Source organism: Coenobita brevimanus, chromosome 27, assembly GCF_032717465.1.
Source record: "Coenobita brevimanus isolate Jiangsu-jjx chromosome 27, ASM3271746v2, whole genome shotgun sequence".
Classification (NCBI taxonomy): Eukaryota; Metazoa; Arthropoda; class Malacostraca; order Decapoda; family Coenobitidae; genus Coenobita; species Coenobita brevimanus.
In genome coordinates, this window is record NC_136980.1 from 12,479,700 (window position 1) to 12,503,440 (window position 23,741).

General features: G+C 43.6%; 2 protein-coding genes across 2 annotated transcripts; one reads left to right on the plus strand and one right to left on the minus strand.

Moving 5' to 3' along the window:
* Window positions 1-6,414: 6,414 nt before the first annotated feature.
* Window positions 6,415-8,006, minus strand: LOC145394443 (uncharacterized). The gene is made up of 4 exons (XM_080268305.1): window positions 7,747-8,006; window positions 7,395-7,490; window positions 7,039-7,146; window positions 6,415-6,470 (listed from the first exon to the last, which is right to left on the minus strand). Exons 1-4 carry the CDS (start codon window positions 8,004-8,006, stop codon window positions 6,422-6,424), a joined length of 513 nt encoding a protein of 170 aa, XP_080124431.1. The 3' UTR covers window positions 6,415-6,421.
* A 5,478-nt stretch (window positions 8,007-13,484) lies between these two features.
* LOC145394444 (uncharacterized) lies at window positions 13,485-23,230 on the plus strand. The gene is made up of 5 exons (XM_080268306.1): window positions 13,485-13,488; window positions 14,125-14,232; window positions 16,428-16,523; window positions 16,944-17,051; window positions 23,094-23,230. The coding sequence occupies exons 1-5, from the start codon at window positions 13,485-13,487 to the stop codon at window positions 23,228-23,230; spliced, it is 453 nt and encodes a 150-aa protein (XP_080124432.1).
* The last annotated feature ends 511 nt before the right edge of the window (window positions 23,231-23,741 follow it).

Consider the following 23,741-nt stretch of genomic DNA (forward strand, 5'->3'; position numbering starts at 1 on the left):
GTTGGTTGTCCTTACTGCTCAGTGAGTGTGATGCCTCCACCTGTCCCACCCACCAGTATATATATCCCGGGACACAGACAAGCACGGGGATTATCCCCATCACGTATGTCCATAGCCAACAATGACATTGTATTCGACCTTGAAGTGACGTAGCATCGTTGCCGAAGTGGAATTTCCAACAAACAACTCTTCCCTCTTTTCCTACAACTTTGCCTCGATGGTATTGTTGCGTCAGACGAAAACGTTGCCTAGACCAGGTTTTTGGAAATGAGTACAAAGATCTTTAATGTTGTTGGAAAAGATTAGAATTCCCCCCACCCTCTCTCTCTCTCTCTCTCTCTCTCTCCTTCATTTAAAATCATCTCAGTCACAGTGAGTGAGTGCGAACAAGTGAGGATTAGCGAAAGTGTGTGAGACTATGAAGGAGAGAGAGAGAGTAGGATTGAAAGTGAATTCGAGTGTGTGTGTGTGTGTGTGTGTGTGTGTGTGTGTGTGTGTGTGTGTGTGTGTGTGTGTGTGTGTGTGTGTGTGTGTGTGTGTGTGTGCCGTAATTTTCAGTTTATTTATTCACTGTACTCAATGACACACACTACATATATCCAAACATAAATGTTCTAACCTTAGGATGGCATTGAGCTTATCATGACGGCTAATGAAATGGTCTGACATCCCATCCAATATTTAAACTGATAAAGGTCCCTAACGCCTTTCAGCTCAGTTGATGGCCAAGTGTAGCCTTGCCGGAGGGTCGGATTAGCTAGTAACCAAGGAGACTCATTCTTACTTCGTAACTATGGCTTACTGAATTTCAAGTAACCCCTATGTAGTATTTAAGCTTTTGGAATGACTCAGTTCTCTCAGACGAAAGCGAATCCAATATACCCTCATCGCTAAGCCGGGAGTGCGGCGTTGGCACAATGGGACAGATCCACCTACTAATGTTTACTGCGCCCAGCCAGGCCCTCGGCCCAGCTTGGAAACAAATTAATCTTCTCTGGTCTTTAGCGCGGTGCTCCTTGTGGTACACTTGGTAGGGGAGATTATCACCTCCCTCACATCAGCAGCATTGCTAGCTACAGGCTTGATCACGGGCATTTTGATTCCGAGTTCAGTGTCTTAGTCACAGCTTCTCGACTTGTGTGTGTGTGTGTGTGTGTGTGTGTGTGTGTGTGTGTGTGTGTGTGTGACGGAACAGAAATTCAAGATCAAAGACGTTCTGTTAGAATGTCCACTGTCTACTGACTGTCGTAGTAGGTTCTCAGTGTTGGACTCTTCTTCCATGATGAGTCAGTTAAATGTGGATGATAATCCTGGAGACCTATGTGACTTTATTAATAATGTTTTGCACATGTATAAGTAAATATGATGCAACAAGTTAACTTCAACATAACTAGATAGTGGTTTAGTCTGCATATAAATTAATTTGAATGTATAATAACAAGCAGAACTCTTTTACAGTATTTTATATGTGTTATCTGGTTAATTTGCACACACACTTGGGATATTTATATTCATATTTGTAAGTATGCACATATGAGTTATTTATTTTATCAGTGTAGTGTATGCATATGAATTCATGTGTTGAATGAGCATGTACAAATACTTTTTTCTTGCATGTGCTTTACATATGTTTGTAAATGTATAAGGACTTCTTATGTACTGGCAGTTTAAACATAGTGATATGGTGAGACTTGTGTATGTACGAGAAGTGTGAGTCGTCGTTTTTTAGGATACCGAGTAAAATTCTATTAAGTTGTCCTCTCTCATGAAGGAATGGAATTGCATATATTGCTGGACAAAAAATTTTGTGTGGAATGCCAAAACTATTTATGTATGATTCATTCTGTATTATACATTTTTTTGTCAATAAAATACCCGTGTACATGTGTGTGTGTGTGTGTGTGTGTGTGTGTGTGTGTGTGTGTGTGTGTGTGTGTGTGTGTGTGTGTGTGTGTACTGTTATTCTTTGTTTTAGATGCTGCTATAAGGTCTCCCATTATTCAGAGATCATTGAAGCTATATCCGTTGCCAATACATACTTAGAAGGCTCGGCAATAGAATGACACAAAAACATCATCTCTTCCTATTCCTTGACAGAGCACATCACCACTGCACATCCTGCCAAGCCATGCACCGGGGACCAACCATGTTCCTGAGAAGGCGGTTCCGAGCAGAGTCTGGCTTTTCTTTTACTTTTTTAACTTCAAAACTATGAGTACGGTGACCAAACTTTTGCTGGTGAAGAAGATTAAGCAATTTGTTGTAGGGAACTGAACAAGACCAGGTCGGGTAAGGAATTCACAGAACCGTTTGATGACGACATATATAAGTACAGTATCAAAAAGTTAAATGTGATTAAGGATTCTTGGTCAATAAAAACTCAGTGGTAGTAGAGTTGTTATGGAATACGATGGCGTCATTTTCTTTTCATTCTTCCTTTCTTTCTTCAGTTTTTAGCGAACTTTTGAGCTTGACAAATTAAGCATAATATTCTTCAGTTTCTTTCCTGTTGGTGGTTTTCCCTTTGTGAGATGTAGTCATCTGACTGTGGAATGAATAAAGTAAATAGAACGCAGGAGTACTCTGGTGGAAGGGTTAAAAATCGGCATAGGTAATCTCTTCAGAAATATTTTGTATCTTATTCCTGCTGCTTTCAGACGATTTTATTCAGATTGGGGAGAGAAAGTTGGTTATCAAGGGGCTGACGAAGATTGTTTTCAACCCCTTTCACCATACATGATATATTCCCAGAACATTGTAAAATTGCCTGGAGGTACCAAAAACATGCTTGTGAGTATGTGTGTGCGTGTGTGTGTGTGTGTGTGTGTGTGTGTGTGTGTGTGTGTGTGTGTGTGGAAAAAGAAAGAACCAGAGGATGTGAAGTTACAAAAGATTTTCTTAAAGTTAAAACTGAACAAAATACAGCCAAACTTTCATTTCGATATGCCTGGATATACAGCCTTTAAAAGATAGGGTGTCATAGACAGAAGGAAATGCTGACTGAGGAAGGTGGCTCCAGAGATGACATCTTCCATTATATGAAGTACAGAACATCACTTAACTCTTCCAATAAAGAGTTGGACAGTAAAATGGATGAGACTGCGTTACGAGACGAGTGCTGCTACACAGACGAAATGGGCGAAGGATGCAAGCAAACAGTTCTGGAGGGCAGTGACGTGAATGGCTCTGAAAGAGCATGAATTGGCTTGATTTGGCCTGAATTCATATGAAAGACCTGAACACACCTAAATGAGCCAGACTGAACTGGAATAGACGTAACGGAACTTGAACTGGCCTAACAGGACCTGAATGTTTCTGTACCGATCTGAACTGACATGACGCGGCGAGAATGAATGTGTGTCTCAGGATGCAGGGAAAAATGAAAACTACTGTTGCTCATAGTGTGATGGAAAAAAGAAACAGATAATGTATGAAAGGAGGACGAGAAGGAGGGTAGAGGTGGTGGATAATTTGAGACCCTGGGAGTTAGAAAGGCGAATCAGCCAACCACAGGATTTGGGGCTCAGTGCTGCCAGAGAATCAACCAGCCACCGGATTTAGGGTTCCATGTTGCAAAATAATTAACAAACCAGTCCCATGTTGCAAGAGAATCAACCATCCACTGCCTTGTGGGTTCCATGCGCGACAGAATCAACGGATCATCGGCTTTGGTGTTCCATGTTGCAAGTGATTCGTCAGGTGGTATGCGAGATATTATTATGAATCAAGTTCTTTTTGGAGACAAATTTCATGGAAAATCTCATGGTTGGTCACTGAGAGGCATACTGAATAAAGAACACATTTTAGTAATACATTCCTGCTGTGACAATATATATTTTAATTCTTGCAATGTAATGGCTATAATATTTATGTCAGTGGGGAGTTTTTGAAAGAGAGTAGTCAGATATATCCTTGAAAAACCTTGTTATTACCGAGGTTCTTTCTTTAGCTGAATAAAACAATCTGGTGGTAGTAACAAAGATTGAATATATTTAAGATTGTCGAACATTTTCAAGGGAGTACATAGTCGTCTTCTCACATTTCTAGTGCACTGATATACTTCATTGCAACCTGCCATGATGATTAATGAATGCACAAAAACACTGGATTTAAATGTGGTTTTGTATGATTTGATCCCCTTGGAAAGCATATGTGGCAATGAAACAGTTTGGTGGTACTTGTCCAAGGAACAATTGTGCCAGGTTTGAAGCAAATTGGTGAAGAATTAATAAATGGTTATCAAGCTGAAAAGTGTTTGGAGGACGAGTGAATAAAGAAGCCTTGGAAATCCAGTGATGTGGATACCTAACGATATCCTCGTGATTATAAGGATAAGTTCACTAGTCTTAAATTTGCCTGTGATGACGACCCTTTTGACTTCAGGGGCCTGACATAGACAGTCCAGCCATACTTTCACGATAGGTTAAGATCCATTCACCCATTAAAAACGATTTAGAGTTATTCCTACCACATGCAACTAAGGAATCTGTCAAATTTTACATAATGCCACTGACGTCTGTGACTGGGATCTATCTATCTATCTATCTATAGCCCGACCCCCTAATCCCGCAAAGGGTGGCCGTAGACAAAACGCCTCCAAGTCGCTCTCACCCACCATTTGACTACCCTCCCCCCGACTCACTCCCACCTCCCTCATATACCTCTAAACTCCATCCCTCCACCTCATCCTCTGTCTACCTCTCCCTCTCTCTCCCTCCACCTCACCTACATACACCCTCTTAATCAGTCTTTCATTCTCCATTCTCTGCACTGGGATGCTGTGCAAAAAAATATATGAACACACTCCAAACAGGAATGGTAAAGTATTATAACAGGACTAGCGTTGTCAAACGGAAAAATGAAATATATACCCATGGTACATGTAATTTTCATGAGAACTTTCTTGCAGAGACATATAAGTCCAACATCTTTTCCGTAGTGGTAGGTGGTGGCGACCATCAACCACTCAATTGATGTAGTGCTGCCTGCTTCTTCCTTTGCCTTTATCATTCTTTTTCTATGCCTGCCCTCCTCTCTTCCTATTTCTTCCATCTATCCTTCACTTCTTACTGCTTTTCTTTCCTTTACAGGTGGTTTTACATTGAGTGACAAGCTTGGGGTTTCATTTACTTGGGACTTTTCTTGGAGAGATCATATTACATCTCTTGTAAAATCTGCTTCTAAGAGATTAGGTGTGCTAAGCCGACTCCGTTCTTTCTTTACCCCTGCAAAATTGTTGACTCTATACAGGGGTTTTCTCCTCCCCTGTGTGGAGTACAACTCTCATGTGTGGGGAGGCTCCCCACATACAGCTCTTCTCAATAGGGTGGAGTCAAAGACTTTCCGTTTCATTAACTCTCCCCCTCTTACTGGCTCCCTTCAACCTCTGTCTCTTCGTCGCACTGTTGCACCTTTATCTCTTTTCTATCGCTACTTCAATGGTCGCTGCTCCTCTGAACTGTCTGCTTGCATTCCTCCACATCTACGACGGGCGCGTAGCACCCGTCTAGCAGCAAACTCTCATCTCTTTTCTGTCCAACTGTCTAATGCAAGAGTTAACCGTTACTTCCAGTCCTTCATTTATGCAACAGGTCAACTCTGGAACTGTCTCCCTGTGTCTGTATTTCCTACTTCCTGTGATCTCCAGTCTTTCAAACGCAGTGTGTCCAGGCATCTCGAAATGATCGGGTCTTGAATGTGGCTCTCTCTTGTATTTTGAAAAAAAAATAATTGCAGGCTCACCGCCCTTGCTTCCTTCTTCCTCGGATAAATAAAAAAAATGGTTTCCTGTAAGTCAAGAAACCATTTACAACCTGGGTGGTAACCATATAACCAAACCATACATGGTCTCTACGTGTCAACAAGTGGGTTGGTGGAGATTTAGTACCCCTCCCCGTAAAACAAATAACTCAGTCAAATGGCCACCCCTTACGGGATTATGGCGTCTGGCATTAGATAGATAGATACATCTTTTCCGTAGAGAGACTTCTTTCTACATCACTCCGTCTACAAGTAAGTCTACTGTATGCCAGTGTATAATTGTGTTATATTTCTAATGAAGTTAGCTCCAAATTTCTTCAGGGAGATGTAAACAAATATTTCAAGGGCATCATAATTTATTTTTCATCCTACACATCGTATAAAAATAACAGCTAAATTGGTAAATCATAAAGAGATTACAAAAACTGGAAATCATCTTTGTGGATTTGGATGAAACAGTTATTACCTGAGTCTTGGGAAGAATCAGCGAAGAGTTACAAGGTTTGGAAAACAACTCCAGGAATATGGCACAGGTGAGAGAGAAGGGATGTAGAGAGAGAAATGGACATGAAAAAAGAAATGAGATACAATGATAATGGCCATTCTTTCTCCCAATCCCACTGTCAATGGGACCTATTGTACGTCGCCGTCACCCTCACCCTTATCGCCTGCCGAACGTGTGAGAGAATCCAACGCCGAAGTTGGTAGCCCTGTACGACAAAGATGGAAGGACAAAGTTAGGGTTCTGAAAGTTTAAACAACCTATGCGTAGATAACTGTATGCTTCATCCAGAATGAATGCTAAGTCCTTTACGCTACTTCACGACCCAGACACACCACATTCCTGTAGAATATTTACTATTGGAAGTGTTTAACGGAACAGTATGAAATTTCACTTTCGGTGGTTGACCAACGACCTTATTTGGGGTTGCTGTCTGTGCGTTTCGTTTTGCCAATGATACTGATTATCCAGTAATTATAGTGTCCTTCCCATTATGTATAGTATTGTAGTCCTATCATGATTCTCTCTCCCAAAAGTAGAACAGCAAAGCCATAGTCCCTTTCCCACAATGGATAGCCTCTCCATCATACACTCTCAACTCATAGCGTATATAATAGACATACCACTGCCTCCTCCCCATAAGGTATAACATTCCTGCCGAAGCATCTGTCCTAATGTATATAAATGATACCATAGTCCTTTTCCCATATTGTAAAACAGTCCTTTATACTGTATCACAGTCATCCCTGGCCTCCAAGAACTCCTTTTCCACTCACCTGCCGCTGCTGCCTCTTGAGTGAGAGACACCGATGTTAAAGGCGGTGTTCTTGTTGGGTCTGAACTCGTAGCCTGCGTTCACTCCCAGGTTCCTGCTGCTGCCCAGCCTGTGTGGGGCCAGACGGACAGACACAGGTAGTGAGCAGGTGGGGAAGAAATATGGTATATGGAGGAAACGAACAGATAAGTAATAAAGTTGTGTCAAGACAGTAAAATTTTCATCGGTTCAAATAAACACACGAATAAAGCGTGTACAATAATGATTAGTGATACGAGAACATGTCATAACAAAAGTAGGAATTATTATCCGGAGCGGCCAAGACTGATGTGGACTCAGCCCTGTAAGCGGACTCACCCTGGGACCTTGGTTCGGTCGACGGAGAGGCCGCCCGTGACTGTGTGTTTGTTGGATTTATGGCTGATGTTGATGTTGCCGCTGTCACGATGAGCGCTGGGGGCAACCAAAACGTCATATTAGGTGACACTATGTGATGCTACAGTATTAGGCTACACATTTCAGTATCCTTGTAGTTATTGCTATCAATAGTAGAATGATTTCCCGTACACGATTTTAGCTTTTCACCAAGATCAAGTGTCAATGTGATATAGCTTCGTTGTATGTAATCAAACTATGACACACATACACAGAAAAGCATGATTTGTTATGCTAATAAATGTCCAGTCCTAGACACAAACAAGCGCCTTACCCGCCGCCCAGATCTTCCCTGTTGACGCCTCCTGACACAGTGGTCTGTCTCCTTCTCCTCACACCTCCTTCCACTAGAGACTTTCCTCCTGTCGATTCTTCAAGTTCAAGGGACGAGTATGGGTCGACTACAAAGACTACTGGGATGATTTCAGCGTCGACTCCTTCATCCTGTGAGTCGACTAGAGGCAGGGTGGAGGCCGTGCCCAGGAGTAGGAGCAGGAGGAAGGGAGAGACGGTGAGAAGGAGGGAGCGCTGCATGTTGGTTCTCCTTACTGCTCAGTGAGTGTGATGCCTCCACCTGTCCCACCCACCAGTATATATATCCCGGGACACAGACAAGCACGGGGATTATCCCCATCACGTACGTCCATAGCCAACAATGACATTGTATTCGACCTTGAAGTGACGTAGCATCGTTGCCGAAGTGGAATTTCCAACAAACAACTCTTCCCTCTTTTCCTACAACTTTGCCTCGATGGTATTGTTGCGTCAGACGAAAACGTTGCTTAGACCAGGTTTTTGGAAATGAGTACAAAGATCTTTAATGTTGTTGGAAAAGATTAGAGTTTCCCCTCTTACTCTCACACTGTCTCTATTATATATATTTCTATTTCCTCCCCTGCCTCTCTCTCTCTCTCTCTCTCTCTCTCTCTCTCTCTCTCTCTCTCTCTCTCTCTCTCTCTCTCTCTCTCTCTCTCTCTCTCTCTCTCTCTCTCTCATTTAAATTGATCTCATTCAGACTTCGTGCGTGTGAATGAGTGAGGATTAGCAAAAGTGTGTAAATGTGACTGTGTGAGTGAAAGTGAATTCGAATGCGTGCATGTGTGTGTGTGTGTGTGTGTGTGTGTGTGTGTGTGTGTGTGTGTGTGTGTGTGTGTGTGTGTGTGTGTGTGCTATAATATTCAGTTCATTAGTTTCCTGTACTCAGTGACATCCACTACACATATCCTAACTTTGCTGTTCTCTCCTCGGGATGGCATGAGGCTGACCATGACTGCTCATGAAGAGGTCTAACAGTCTGTCTAGTATTTAAACCATAAAGGTTCCTAATCCCTTTCACCTCAATTAATGGCCAACTGTAGCCTTGCTGGAGGGTCAGATTAGTTAGTAGCCATGAAGACTCATTTCTATTTCATAACTAAAGCTTACTGAATTTCAAGTAACACCAACGTAGTATTTAAGCTGTGGGAATGACTCAGCTCTCTCAGGTGAAAACAAATAAAAATATCCAATATACCCTCATTCTTGAGCCTGGAATGCGGCGTAGGCACAGTGGGACAAACCCACCCACCGGTACGTGTGCCAATGTTTACCACGCCGAGCTTGGAAACAATCCTTCTCAAGCCTTCAGCGCGGTGCTCGTTGCCCTACACATGATGGCGAACGTATCACTTCAACTACACCAGCGGCGTGGCTGCAGGAAGGCTCGATCATGGGCCATATTGATTCCGAGTCCAGTGCTTTTTCAACAGTTTCACAAGGTGTGTGTGTGTGTGTGTGTGTGTGTGTGTGTGTGTGTGTGTGTGTGTGTGTGTGTGTGTGTGTGTGTGTGTGTGTGTGTGTGTCGTTTACTCTGTTTAGTAGGCTATAGTTTACATGCACCGCTGCCTCTGCTTTATCAGTAAGGATGAAGTCTTTTTCGTACCGAGTCCACGATTAAATCCGTTTCATGTTTACTCCCCACCTGATATCTCTTAGTACAGTTTACATTTATCACCGCATCTGCCTCATTAGCAAAGATGAATCCCAATTTTTCTGCGTTCATCTTTTAATGTTTTTTATGCATCTTTCCCACCTGATTACTTAGTGAAGATGATATTCGTGCATTTACGTCTAATATTTCTTTTCCACACATTCCGCAAGGCTGTCCACTCTCATATTCTTAGTACAATCGGGGACAAATGTTTGCCAAATATTTCATTTCTGTTTCTCACTTTCCTTCATAATATTCCTAAGCAGAGAGAGGATGGATATGTTGCTCTGCCCATAAATCATTCTCTTGGGTATTCTGCATGAAGGAGGAAAATGACAGGCATGGGCTTAGTAAGAAGTAGATGCAGTATTGATGCCGATCAGATGTTCCGACGGTACATGTTATAAGTGTTTTCTGCGTTCCATGTACAGTACCTTTTATTTTATTTTTATTCTATTAGACAAGGAGACAATGTTTTCAGCCCTGTTTGTTTGTTAGCAGGATTACTCAAAAACTAAAGGAGAGATTTAGACCAAATTTGGTGGGTAGATAGCCCATGTCCCAGGGAACAATCTTTTAACTTTTGGGACCGATCCGAATAGTATTACAGGTTCTGGATCCGAAAAACACTTTTTGAGAAATCCTAATCGATGATGAGAAAACCTAACCCATTATGAAGAGTGGTTTGGAAATTACGTTGCCCTTGTCGGGGAGATGCGCTCCACTGAATGTCCCTCTAGTTCTAGTAATTAATTTATTTGTGTGTGTGTGTGTGTGTGTGTGTGTGTGTGTGTGTGTGTGTGTGTGTGTGTGTGTGTGTGTGTGTGTGTGTGTGTGTGTGTGTGTGTGTGTGTGTGTGTGTGTGTGTGTCCGACTCTGGATATAGGCTTAACAACCCGTTCCCTAAGGTTCAGCAGTCCCCTATGTACTTTGCACCTCGACATTTCATCCTTTCGGCGGTAACACCCACCGTCCCAACTGAATACAACATATACATGCCAAGGCTGTCTCGTACAAGACTGGTACAATGGCGGGTCTTTTGGCTGATCGGAAAATTTTGTTTCTTGAAATACAAATCTTTAAATTGTTCCCTACCCCAGCGAGATTCGTCTCTGGGTCCATTGGAACGACCACTCCGGCTCCAGCACTGTCTCCCTTTCCGTTAATATTTCTTATCACAATTTTTTTTTTTTTTTTTTTGCCTCCTTCCATTTCTACATCTTCATAAAATTTTTGTCTCTTCCACCTAATCGTAAAATGGAACAGTCGAATTAGTTTTGAAGGGACTGGAAACATTCTCCATTAACCCCCTGATAACCTATTGTCTCTCCCAAATCAGAATAGAACCGTCTGAAAGTACCAAGAATTAGATCAAAGATATCATCACACTAAAGAGATTTCCTTACACCGATATTTAACCCTTCCACCAGAGTACGTTCTATTTATTATATTCATTCCACCGCCAGGCGATATGTGTAGCTCAGGGAAAACCACGAAGAGCAAAGAAGTTAAAGAATATTATATGTAATCTGTCAAGTTCAAAAATACGCTAAAAAGTTGAAGGAAGAAAGGACAAATTAAAGTAAAATAATGTCGCCGTAGTGAAATTATTAATAACGCTCACTACTACCACTAAGTTTTTATTGACCATGAATCCTTAATCACAGTTGATTTATTATATTGAAGTTTTATGTCGTCATCAAACAGTTCCATGAATTTCCTACCCGATCTGATCTTGTTCAGTTCCGAGAAACAAATTGCTAGATATTTTTCACTAGCAAAAGTTTGGACACCACAGTTTAGATTGTTAACAGAAAAAAGGAAAATAGAAAAGAAAAGTCGGACTCTGCTCTGACCACGTACTGAGGAACAGGCTTGGTCCCCGGTGCTTGGCTTGGCAGGATGTGCAGTGGTGATGTGCTGTGTCAGGGAGTTGGAAAACATGATGCTTTTTGTCATTCTAACGCCGAACCCACCAAGTATATATATTGATAGCTTCAGTGATCTCTGATTGAAAGGAGACCTTATATCAGGGTCTGAAACAAAAAGAAACAACGCACGCACACACACACACACACACACACACACACACACACACACACACACACACACACACACACACACACACACACATACATTTATGAATACAACGGAACCCATATAATTGCCACAACAATGGTTTCTACACCCCTGCTCCCCAAATCCGGTGCAATAAACGTTTGGTGTTACACAACAATACCAGTGACGCACAACACAGGCGTGGCAGTAGGAAAGAGGCGGGAGTTGCCGTAGGAAATTCCACCTGAGCAGCACCACCGCACCACACGAAGGCCAAGGTCGGACAAACATCTTGGAAATATGAACGAAACTGAAAATATATCGAGAGGGAAACTGAAGTGTTGTCATGCTTGTAAGTGTGTGTTTATACTGGTGATGATGTTGGTACCCGGGGTTTTCCTGTACTGGTGCTCGTCCTGGGATAGACATTATATAGGCGGGTTGGACAGGACAAGGCATAACACTCACTGGACACTGAGGACAGTCAACATGCAGGCCTCCCTTGCTCTCACCGTCTCACCCTTCCTCCTGGTCCTCCTCCTGGGCACGGCTTCCACCCTGCCTCTAGTCCACTCAGAGGGTGTCGGAGTACAATTTGTAGCTTGGATGTCGACTAAAGAGTTTATATTATCCCTGTGATCTTTGAGGTCGATCCATACTTGTCCCTTGAACAGGAGGAGGAAGATGCAACAGTGGAAAGCTTGGCTGAAGGAGGACTGGTCAGAAGAAGGAGACAAACCACTGTGTCGGGAGATTTCAACAGGGAGGATCTGGGTCGAGGGTAAGGAGTATATTAAATCTCTTCTCGAACTGATATGTCAAGAATCTACTTTTGACCGCAGTGACTTATAAATTTACCTTATTTGGTGGGCTTCAGTACCTCTCTGTGCAAAAAATTTAATTCAGAGTTCCCTTTTATATTTACTTAGCATATGCAAGGACGGTAGAGTCTTTGCGATAGAGGCGAGAATTTCTAAGGTTTGGCTAAAGTGTGGAAGAATGTATGACTATTTTCACGAAGCAAATAACTGGTAACTCTTGCTTTTCTTGCTTTTTGTTTTTATATCGAAATCGTATACTATACATCCCAGTGTCATGGCAAGCTGAAATGTTGATGATGATGGAGGTGGTGATGACTTTGATAATAATGATGGTGATTATGATGCTAATAGTCGTAATTATGATGACAATGACGATGATGATGATGGTGGTGATGATAATTATTTTGATCTTAATAATGATAACCATAACTATGGTGATGATGATGATGACCTTGTATTTTGCAGAGCACATCGTGACTCCGGCCACGTCACCTTGACACACAAGAATGACCCGCACACCTTTGCGGGCACCCTAGAGGAGAGCGAACCAGTATTCCTAAGTAAGTTCAACACTCTCAGGCTCCTATGACTCTCTCACACTGAAAAATAAAATCCTTTCACGTTAGCTGGAAAAGCATACTAGAATATTCCCAGTCATCAAAGGGTTAACAGAGACAGTATTAATACATTTTGTTCCCTGTGCATCCTCTCAGCTGAATTTCATTGCTTTGTGTTACCTGGTAGGAATTGTTTCGACAAGGATTCATGAGTTGGGTCAGAGTAGTTTGGCTCGTGCACTGAAGGATGGGACATTGGCCTTAATCCACTGTTTAAGACACGTAGATATATTACAGAAAGGAACAGCAACTTGAACAAAAATATAATCTATTTTATCTCCATCTCACATTTTCTGATCCCGACTGTACACGAGGTATGGTTTTTGCTCCACTGACTCTCTGACATTACACCACCTCCGTGTGACAGATAAAAGTTATATCTTATTACTGATAATTCCAAGTGCCTAGCACTCTAACATTTCTTCCTTATTGTCCTACACATGTCACCTGTTCCTAATCTGGTAACTCATTGTCGTGAAATGACTATAATCGTGCAAGCTTTGCCAGACCCCAATGCCTTCTACCTGAAGCCGATTATTTAAGCTACATGTGTAGAAACCCTATCATGTCCATCAAAGCTTCCACCGTCCCAAAGATCCTGATTCTTCTTCAGCGGCCCTTTACCCTTGCAGCACAAAGACATCATTAGTGTTTTGTTTTTTTTCTTTCTCTCACAAGATTTTTTGAACTGAAAAAAAAAAAAAAAATCCTTCCCTGATTCAGGTCCTTCCTAAGTTGAATATATTTGGTGGCTGATGGTAACAAGAGCGAATTGAATAAGCCGTCTTTGGGCAGAAGAGGTTAACCTAAATTTAGCTGTGTCCTAAAATACCTTGGGTTTTAGGTTCGGTGAGTGAAAAGTAAAAATAATTCTCAGCTGAGTTCAGAGGCAGGGGCCTGGGAAGGGACACGGAGACAAGAAGACAAGGGTTAACAAATCTCACTTGCTTAACCCGTGTTTTTCTCCTCTCTTATTACATGATAAACAAAGGAAGCAGGAAATACACAAGAGTGACAAGGGGACAAGATTTACTGACATCCCTCTCTTCCCTAACTCGTGTTATTGTTCTCTCTTATTTCATCACAAACGAGAGAAGGGGAGACAGACAAAGAGACAAGAAGACACGAGTTACTGAAATATCTCTCTCTCTTGCCTACCCCATATTTATCTCACACTCTCATTCCAGGTTGGGCAGCAGCACTACTCTGGGCTTGGGCGGGTCATATTCCTTCAAGCCCAGCGACAATACCAGCTGGTCCGTCTCAGCCTTCCACGACAGGGAACTGGGTGGAAGGTGAGGCTGGGAAGGTGGGGTGGGATGAGGGCTGGGAGACAGAACTGAAGTTAACGCGGAGAGAATCGAAGTAAACCGGGACGGAATGGGTTGCTAAGTGGATGGAAATGGGAAGTTAATTGGAAGGAACCGGCAAACTGACTGAATGGGATCTGGAAGTATACTGGATGTGAGCTGGAAGGGGAAAAATGAATGTGAAGTGGAAGGGAACTGGAATGGTACTAGAGACGGCACTAAAAAAAAAAAAAAAAAAAAAAATTACTGAACTAGTAATGTGAAGGGGCGAGGTCTGGGTGGAAGGTAAAGCTTGGAGGAAGGTGTGGTGAGGACTCGTAGACAAATGAAAGTTGACTGGATAGAAGTTAACAGTGATCTAAAGGCACTGAAAATCTACTGGACAAAGGTTCTTTTCTTTTACCTTGGGAAATACAGATTTTATTGGCAATATTCCTTGTTGGGATGTGCTCTAAACTAAAGCCTGTATAAATGGTTCGAGAAAATATGCCTAAATTTTAGCTCCAGTTATCTTGCTAAACAGTTCATTCAACGATAACCTTTTCAAGCTGAATAAAGTCGCCTTGTAAGATCCTAAGCACAATAACACAAAGTAATAAAGTGGCCAATTGTTTTAACCAACTGACTTCACGATATCATTATATTGGTTAAAATCATCTGGTGGTTCTCGAAAAAAAAAAAAAATGAAATGCATAATCCTTCTAAATGCGTTAAAACGGGCGCTGTGTGACCTTGCTGTGAAGTGCTGTTAACCTGTCCCTCCCGTACCTTGCTGTGAAGTGCTGTTAACCTGTCCCTCCCATACCTTGCTGTGAAGTGCTGTTAACCTGTCCCTCCCGTACCTTGCTGTGAAGTGCTGTTAACCTGTCCCAACAGAACCTTGCTGTGAAGTGCTGTTAACCTGTCCCTCCCGTACCTTGCTGCGAAGTGCTGTTACCCTATCCCTCCAGAACCTTGCTGTGAAGTGCTGTTAACCTGTCCCTGCCGTACCTTGCTGTAAAGTGCTGTTAACCTGTCCCTCCCGTACCTTGCTGTGAAGTGCTGTTAACCTGTCCCAACAGAACCTTGCTGTGAAGTGCTGTTAACCTGTCCCTCCCGTACCTTGCTGCGAAGTGCTGTTACCCTATCCCTCCAGAACCTTGCTGTGAAGTGCTGTTAACCTGTCCCTCCCGTACCTTGCTGTGAAGTGCTGTTAACCTGTCCCTGCCGTACCTTGCTGTGAAGTGCTGTTAACCTGTCCCTGCCGTACCTTGCTGCGAAGTGCTGTTAACCTGTCCCTCCAGTACCTTGCTGTGAAGTGCTGTTAACCTGTCCCAACAGAACCTTGCTGTGAAGTGCTGTTAACCTGTCTCTGCCGTACCTTGCTGCGAAGTGCTGTTACCCTATCCCTCCAGAACCTTGCTGTGAAGTGCTGTTAACCTGTCCCTCCCGTACCTTGCTGTAAAGTGCTGTTACCCTATCCCTCCAGAACCTTGCTGTGAAGTGCTGTTAACCTGTCCCTCCCGTACCTTGCTGCGAAGTGCTGTTAACCTGTCCCTGCCGTACCTTGCTGTGAAGTGCTGTTAACCTGTCCCTGCCGTACCTTGCTGTAAAGTGCTGTTACCCTATCCCTCCAGAACCTTGCTGTGAAGTGCTGTTAACCTGTCCCTGCCGTACCTTGCTGTGAAGTGCTGTTAACCTGTCCCTGCCGTACCTTGCTGTGAAGTGCTGTTAACCTGTCCCTGCCGTACCTTGCTGTGAAGTGCTGTTAACCTGTCCCTGCCGTACCTTGCTGTGAAGTGCTGTTAACCTGTCCCTGCCGTACCTTGCTGTGAAGTGCTGTTAACCTGTCCCTGCCGTACCTTGCTGTGAAGTGCTGTTAACCTGTCCCTGCCGTACCTTGCTGTAAAGTGCTGTTAACCTGTCCCTGCCGTACCTTGCTGTGAAGTGCTGTTAACCTGTCCCTGCCGTACCTTGCTGTAAAGTGCTGTTAACCTGTCCCTGCCGTACCTTGCTGTGGTGTGCTGTTAACCTGTCCCTGCCGTACCTTGCTGTGGTGTGCTGTTAACCTGTCCCTGCCGTACCTTGCTGTGCTGTGCTGTTAACCTGTCCCTGCCGTACCTTGCTGTGAAGTGCTGTTAACCTGTCCCTGCCGTACCTTGCTGTGCTGTGTTGTTAACCTGTCCCTGCCGTACCTTCAGATTCACTCAGAACAGCGGCAGTCTTGGCATCACCCACAACACTGGACGTCACTCCTTCACGGGCGCGGTGGAAGCTGGTCGACTCAACGTACCAGGGTAGGTTTTGTCTATCTGTCAGTCCATTTGTCTCTCTGACGGTCTGTCTGTCTATCAGTTTTTATTGATGCAACTATTTGTCTGTTTATATATATGTATCTGCCTATCTATGTACATGTCTGTCTGTCTGTCTGTCTCTGTCTCTCTGTCTGTCTGTCTCTGTCTCTCTGTCTGTCTGTCTCTCTCTCTCTCTCTCTCTCTCTCTCTCCCCCCCCTACCTCTAACCTTTCCTAGTGCCCTAAACTGCTCACCTATAATTCCCAACCCCTGTACCCTAAACTGCTCACCTATAATTCCCAACCCCTGTACCCTAAACTGCTCACCTATAATTCCCAACCCCTGTACCCTAAACTGCTCACCTATAATTCCCAACCCCTGTACCCTAAACTGCTCACCTATAATCGCCTTTGCTCCCCTCAGGTTGGGCAGCAGCAATGACTTTGGTGCCAGTGGTAGCTACAATTACAACTTCGACAAGGACACTTCCCTCTCCATTGGCGCCGGTCACTCTTCCAGAGGCGGCAGTAGGTGAGATAGAACAAGTATTTGTAGTTACACACACACACACACACACACACACACACACACACACACACACACACACACACACACACACACACACACACACACACACACACACACACACACACACACACACACACACACACACACACACACACACACACACACACACACACACACACACACACACACACACACACACACATACACACTTACATACACACAAACGCACATGCACACAAACGCACACATACACACACCTACTCGTACATTAACACATAACACATACGCACAGTCGCAAGCACGCACACACACACACACACACACACACACACACACACACACACACACACACACACACACACACACATGGGTTACCTCCAATTACACCTCTCTATCGGAGAAGCTCAGTCCTGCAATGGGAATGTATTAACTGATACGGGTACGAGCAGACAGATACGAATATTGATAGAATTGGTAGCAGGCATGATAATGTGTTGAGTCTATCATATACATAGACATTTATGTTATTACTACAGCAGTTTATGGAATGTTATAAGAAATGAAAATACTGCTAGTCTGTAATATCTCCTTCCATGACCATCCAGAGGCTTCCTTAACTTCAGTCACAAGTTTTAAGAAGAGAAAGAAGACAATGAACAAGAAGAGGAGAAGACCAACTGTACGGCAATAACAGTTCTTGCCATCTTCTAAGTTGCTGACAGTTAGCTGTGGTTACTATATCTGAATGTAATGATAAAAAAGCGTTCTGTAATAAAGAGCATTGTATTTTTGTACATATATAACACAAATATCAAAATCCTCTACAAAAGGGTTTAGCTGCACTTTTTCTTCCAACCTTCATCTTAATAATATCCAGCTTAGTTCTGCAGCATCCTTGGACATGCTTGGGGTTTCATTCACTCGGGACTTATATTGGAAAGATCATATTACATCTCTTGTAAAATCTGCTTCCAAGAGATTAGGTGTGCTAAGCCGACTCCGTATCTTCTTTATCCCTGCACAGTTGTTGATCTAATACAGGGATTTTATTTGCCCCTGTGTAGAGTACAACTCTCATGTGTGGGGAGGCTCCCCACATACTGTACATCACTTCTCAATACGGTGGAATCAAAGGCTTTTCGTCTCATTAACTCTCCTCCTCTTACTAACTCACTTCAACCTCTGTCTCTTCGCCGCACTGTTGCATTTTTATCTCTTTTCTATCACTACTTCCATGGCCACTACCCCTCTGAACTCTCTGCTTGCATCCCTCCACCTCTATGACGGGCGCATAGCACCCGTCTAGCAACAAACTCTCACCCCTTTTCTGTCCAACTCTCTAATGCAAGAAATAACCGTTACTTCTAGTCTTTCATTTATGCAACAGGTCAACTCTGGAACTGTCTCCCTGTCTGTATTTCCTACTTCCTATGATCGCCAGTCTTTCAAACGCAGTGTGTCCAGGCATCTAGAAATGAACGATGTTGAATTTGGCTCTCTTTGCTATTGTTTTCTTTTTTTTCTTGGAAGGAACGATTTGCGGGCTTCTGGCCTTTGGTTCCTTCTTCCTTGCATTAAAAAAACTTGCATACATATACACAACATGGAAAGAGATCAGCATAAAGGCAAGCAAGAAGGAAAACGTAGCTGTGAGTTCTGCGCTGTGTAGAAGCGGCAGCTGCTGCAAGAACAGGTTATCGTTAAGTTCTGAGAAACAGGGTAAAGAAACTGAAGCTGAATTTACAGTATTAAGGAGAAGCATTTGATGGAGAGACAGGTTCTGTGTGTGTGTATGTGTGTGTGTGTGTGTGTGTGTGTGTGTGTGTGTGTGTGTGTGTGTGTGTGTGTGTGGTGCACAACATGTCACGTTAAGTATGGTAAATGATGCAACAAGTCGAGGCGTCAGCACAATTTTAGTAACTAAGGTATCCGGCACGTATCAGCCTCCCTAGCATTTAGTGATTACCTTGGCGCGTCACTTAGGAAGCGACTTAGGCCTGTGGAACCTGATAGGCCTGGGGATCTTATTCTACTTGAGACAGGGGTTTCGTAGCGCCTCTCCTTGTTTGATATGTTTTGCACGTTGGTTCTTTTGATCCTCAGGTACGGCAGCTAAGACAAGTACCTATGCAGTAAGGGGTCGATGTGCACCGAAATTTTACGTGTGACGACTGATACTCGGGTGGGTTGATAAGCGTGGTCTCGCCCCCTTCCGTTGCCCCTGTCACAGAGGTGGGATTGTCGTAGGAGTATTGGTTATTCCCGTCACAGAGGTGGGATTGTCGTAGGAGTATTGGTTATTCCGTCACAGAGGTGGGATTGTCGTAGGAGTATTGGTTATTCCCGTCACAGAGGTGGGATTGTCGTAGGAGTATTGGTTATTCCGTCACAGAGGTGGGATTATCGTAGGAGTATTGGTTATTCCGTCACAGAGGTGGGATTGTCGTAGGAGTATTGGTTATTCCCGTCACAGAGGTGGTATTGTCGTAGGAGTATTGGTTATTCCCGTCACAGAGGTGGGATTGTCGTAGGAGTATTGGTTAATAGTTATACCAGCACATAAACCCGTCTCCGGCTACAGCCTCTAGGTGTCAACCTCTCAGTCACTTAATTTTTCCTTTGAATCTAATCCCTAATTGACAAATTTTCCCCACAGACATATTTTCCTTCCTGATCCTATTGTCCTCCATGTACCTGTTTTTCCCCTTAGAGTCCTGTTTCACTCCATGTACCTGTTTTTCCCCTTAGAGTCCTGTTTCACTCCATGTACCTGTTTTTCCCCTTAGAGTCCTGTGTCACTCCATGTACCTGTTTGTCCCCTTAGAGTCCTGTTTCACTCCATAGGCCTGTTTTTCCCCTTAGAGTCCTGTTTCACTCCATAGGCCTGTTTTTCCCCTTAGAGTCCTGTTTCACTCCATGTACCTGTTTTTCCCCTTAGAGTCCTGTTTCACTCCATGTACCTGTTTTTCTCCTTAGAGTCCTGTTTCACTCCATAGGCCTGTTTTTCCCCTTAGAGTCCTGTTTCACTCCATAGGCCTGTTTTTCCCCTTAGAGTCCTGTTTCACTCCATGTACCTGTTTTTCCCCTTAGAGTCCTGTTTCACTCCATGTACCTGTTTTTCCCCTTAGAGTCCTGTTTCACTCCATAGGCCTGTTTTTCCCCTTCGAGTCCTGTTTCACTCCATAGGCCTGTTTTTCTCCTTAGAGCCTGGTTTCACTTCATGTACCTGTTTTCCCCTTAGAGTCCTGTTTCACTCCATAGGCCTGTTTTCCCCTTAGAGTCCTGTTTCACTCCATAGGCCTGTTTTCCCCTTAGAGTCCTGTTTCACTCCATGTACCTGTTTTTCCCCTTAGAGTCCTGTTTCACTCCATAGGCCTGTTTTTCCCCTTAGCGTCCTGTTTCACTCCATAGGCCTGTTTTCCCCTTAGAGTCCTGTTTCACTCCATAGGCCTGTTTTCCCCTTAGAGTCCTGTTTCACTCCATAGGCCTGTTTTTCCCCTTAGAGTCCTGTTTCACTCCATAGGCCTGTTTTTCCACCGAACCTCCTCACACACCTCACTTCTCATGGACCTCTTTTCCCCTATGGATCTATTATGCCCATTGACTGATTTTCTTCATGAATCTTTGCTCACTAAGATATTTTTCTCACTGAGATATTTTGCTCACTGAGATATTTTGCTCACTGAGATATTTTGCTCACTGAGATATTTTGCTCTTTGAGATATTTCCCAAATGGGCCTATTCTCCCTCCATAAATCTATTTTGCCCCTTGGACCCATTGTATTCATGGACCAATGTTCACTCATGGACCTATTTCCTCCTTTGGACCTGTATTACCCATGCACCCATTTCATCACAGGGACCTATTTCCTTCCATGAACCTATTTTCCCCATGGACCGATTTTTATCCATTTAACCCATGTTCCTGCTTGGGTCAATTTCCCCAGGGACATACATCTGATGGAACTACTTTCCCACATGGACGTAGCCCTACCATGAACTGTAAACTCAATAGACCTAATCCCTAAGTACCCATTTTCTCCTTGCACACCCACCTACCTCACCCCATTCCCCGCACCCAACTCACACACCTACCCACTAGCCCACTTCATGTACCAACCCACCCACCTTCCCCACACCATTCCCCTCATCCACCCACCCCACCCCACCCATCAGCCCACCTCACGTACAGTACCTACCTACCAGCCAACCCCACCCCATTCCCCTCATCCACCTACCCACACACCCACCACACCTGCCCTGAACACACATCCACCCTGTTCACTCCTTCCACCCAACCCGACCATCAGCCCAGTAACCTACCCACCCGGCCATCAACGTCCATCAACAGGATGACGTTCATCACACACACACACACACACACACACACACACACACACACACACACACACACACACTAATATCAATGCACCCGTTCTGAATGAAACAGTCCTATCATGCATTCATTATGAACGGTGAACATACATGCCAAAGTGGTGACATGTTATGGTGTGTGGTACAGTTGCGGGCAGATGCTTGGAATCCACCTAGTCCACCAACATGTTGGTGTTTTATCTGGCAACAGTGGTAGCTGTGAACTTGACCGAGATTCAGTCAACTGTTCAGGCAAAACAAACCCAGTGATAATTTGTCAATGTGCAGTTCTAACTGGTCTCCAATTAACACCACGCAAGTAAACGTATTATACTGATAATGATTAACGTGTCATACACGTGGTAGATATATCTATAACCATTGTATTACAACACAGGCATCCAAACAGTGCTGCGTTCATTCATATGAGACACACGGGTATCCCGAGCGTGCAGCTCCATCACCATCTTGGTTTGTGACGTAGGCACCACGTGACGTCACGTATGGGGGTGGAACTACCCATTCAAAATGATAAACATATGAATGAACGCAGCACTGTTTGGATGCCTGTGTTGTTATACTATGGTTATAAATATCTCTACCACGTGTAGGACACGTTAATCATTATCAGTATAATAAGTTTACTTGCATAGTGTTGATTGGAGACCAGTTAGAACTACACATTGACAAATTATCACTGGGTTTGTTTCGCCCGAACAGTTGACTGAATCTCGGTCAAGTTCACAGCTACCACTGTTGCCAGATAAAACACCAACATGTTGGTGGACTAGGTGGATTCCAGGCATCTGCTCGCAACAGTACCTCTTATGCGCTTGAAGAGGGATTATAAGAGGTCCAGGAACTTTCCATTTCAGCTTTCACAGACTAACGCACAGTATTTGTGGACACTTGTTTACGATTACCGGTGACCCCAAATGACCTCGGAGGTCAACCACACATAGCCTATGTCCGAACTGGAGGTTATGTGATTGTCCATGCCAAATATTGGGCTACAGTAATACCCGGCGTTGCCCGGGCCAAAAAGGCAAACACTTTACCGGTGACCTCAAATGACCCAGATCTGAAATTTTGACCCCCTAAAACCATCCTTGGGCCACCCTGATTCAGAATATATATGAGTGTGGGGTCTCTGGCCTTTGGTTTGGGCGTGATTGAAGGACAGACAAACAAACAACGAGGTTCTTTTATATATATTTATTGCAAAAAGGTATATCAATCAATCAATCTGTCTATCTATCTATAAATGTATATACATATATATATATATATATATATATATCTATATATATATATATATATATATATATATATATATATATATATATATACGTATAGATAGATAAATAGATACTCATATATGAATTACTGTAGAGGGAAAGAAAGCTGGTAGATAGACAGATATATAATATGTGCCTGGAGGTGTGCATGGAGGAGATTATATATAGTTGTGGGTGATATTAGTGAAGGATGACAGTATATCTGCTGTCCACCTGGCTGGGTTTATCAACGAGGGGGAGGTGAGGGTAGAGGCAGGTACAGCATACTTGACGCTGAGGAAGGCAGAGGGAGTTGGCCACCTTCTTGTATGCTGGTAATGCAGAAAATGTGCTGAAAGATGCACCTGACTTAAGGTGGCGTCACACTGGACAGTTTTTCGCTCGCGGTTTGCCAAGCGCCGAGCATTTGCTGGCCAGAAGGGCATTCTTGCAAGCAACGGCTGGTGGCTAGTGCTCTCCGGTTGGACGGAGAGCAACTTGTCAGACAAGCAGCAAGTAGCTTGGATGTAAACAAGAAAAATGGCCGCCCTCCACCAAAGTACTCATCGGAAGCCTTCCCAAAAGTGTCCCTCTCAATATATAACGTAGAATTCCTTCAATATACATTCATTTGTTTTTTGCAGTTCCTGAAGAACACCTAACACCCGCATATCAGAGGCGGTTGGCGCATTTTCTAGCTTTGTTTGTTCATTTACTTCTCTCTGTGGCTACACCCAAAAAAACCACGGTGTGGCCACATCGACGGATGTCCAATCACTAACTGTATATAACTATTGGCTGAAGAAGGTGTGACAAGACCCACCACCTTCTTTTGTTGTATTAGCGCTTTGTACCTTTTATAACAATAAACATTTCAGTTCAAATTTAGGCCGCCGCTGGTGATTATGCTCGTTGTTCGGCAGACGGTTGGGTTGTTGAGTGTGATGATACTGTTCATTTGCTCGCCAGCAAATGCTCGGCGCTCGGCAAACCACGAGCTAAAGTGTCCCGTGTGACGCCACCTTTACACCCGGGGCTTCTG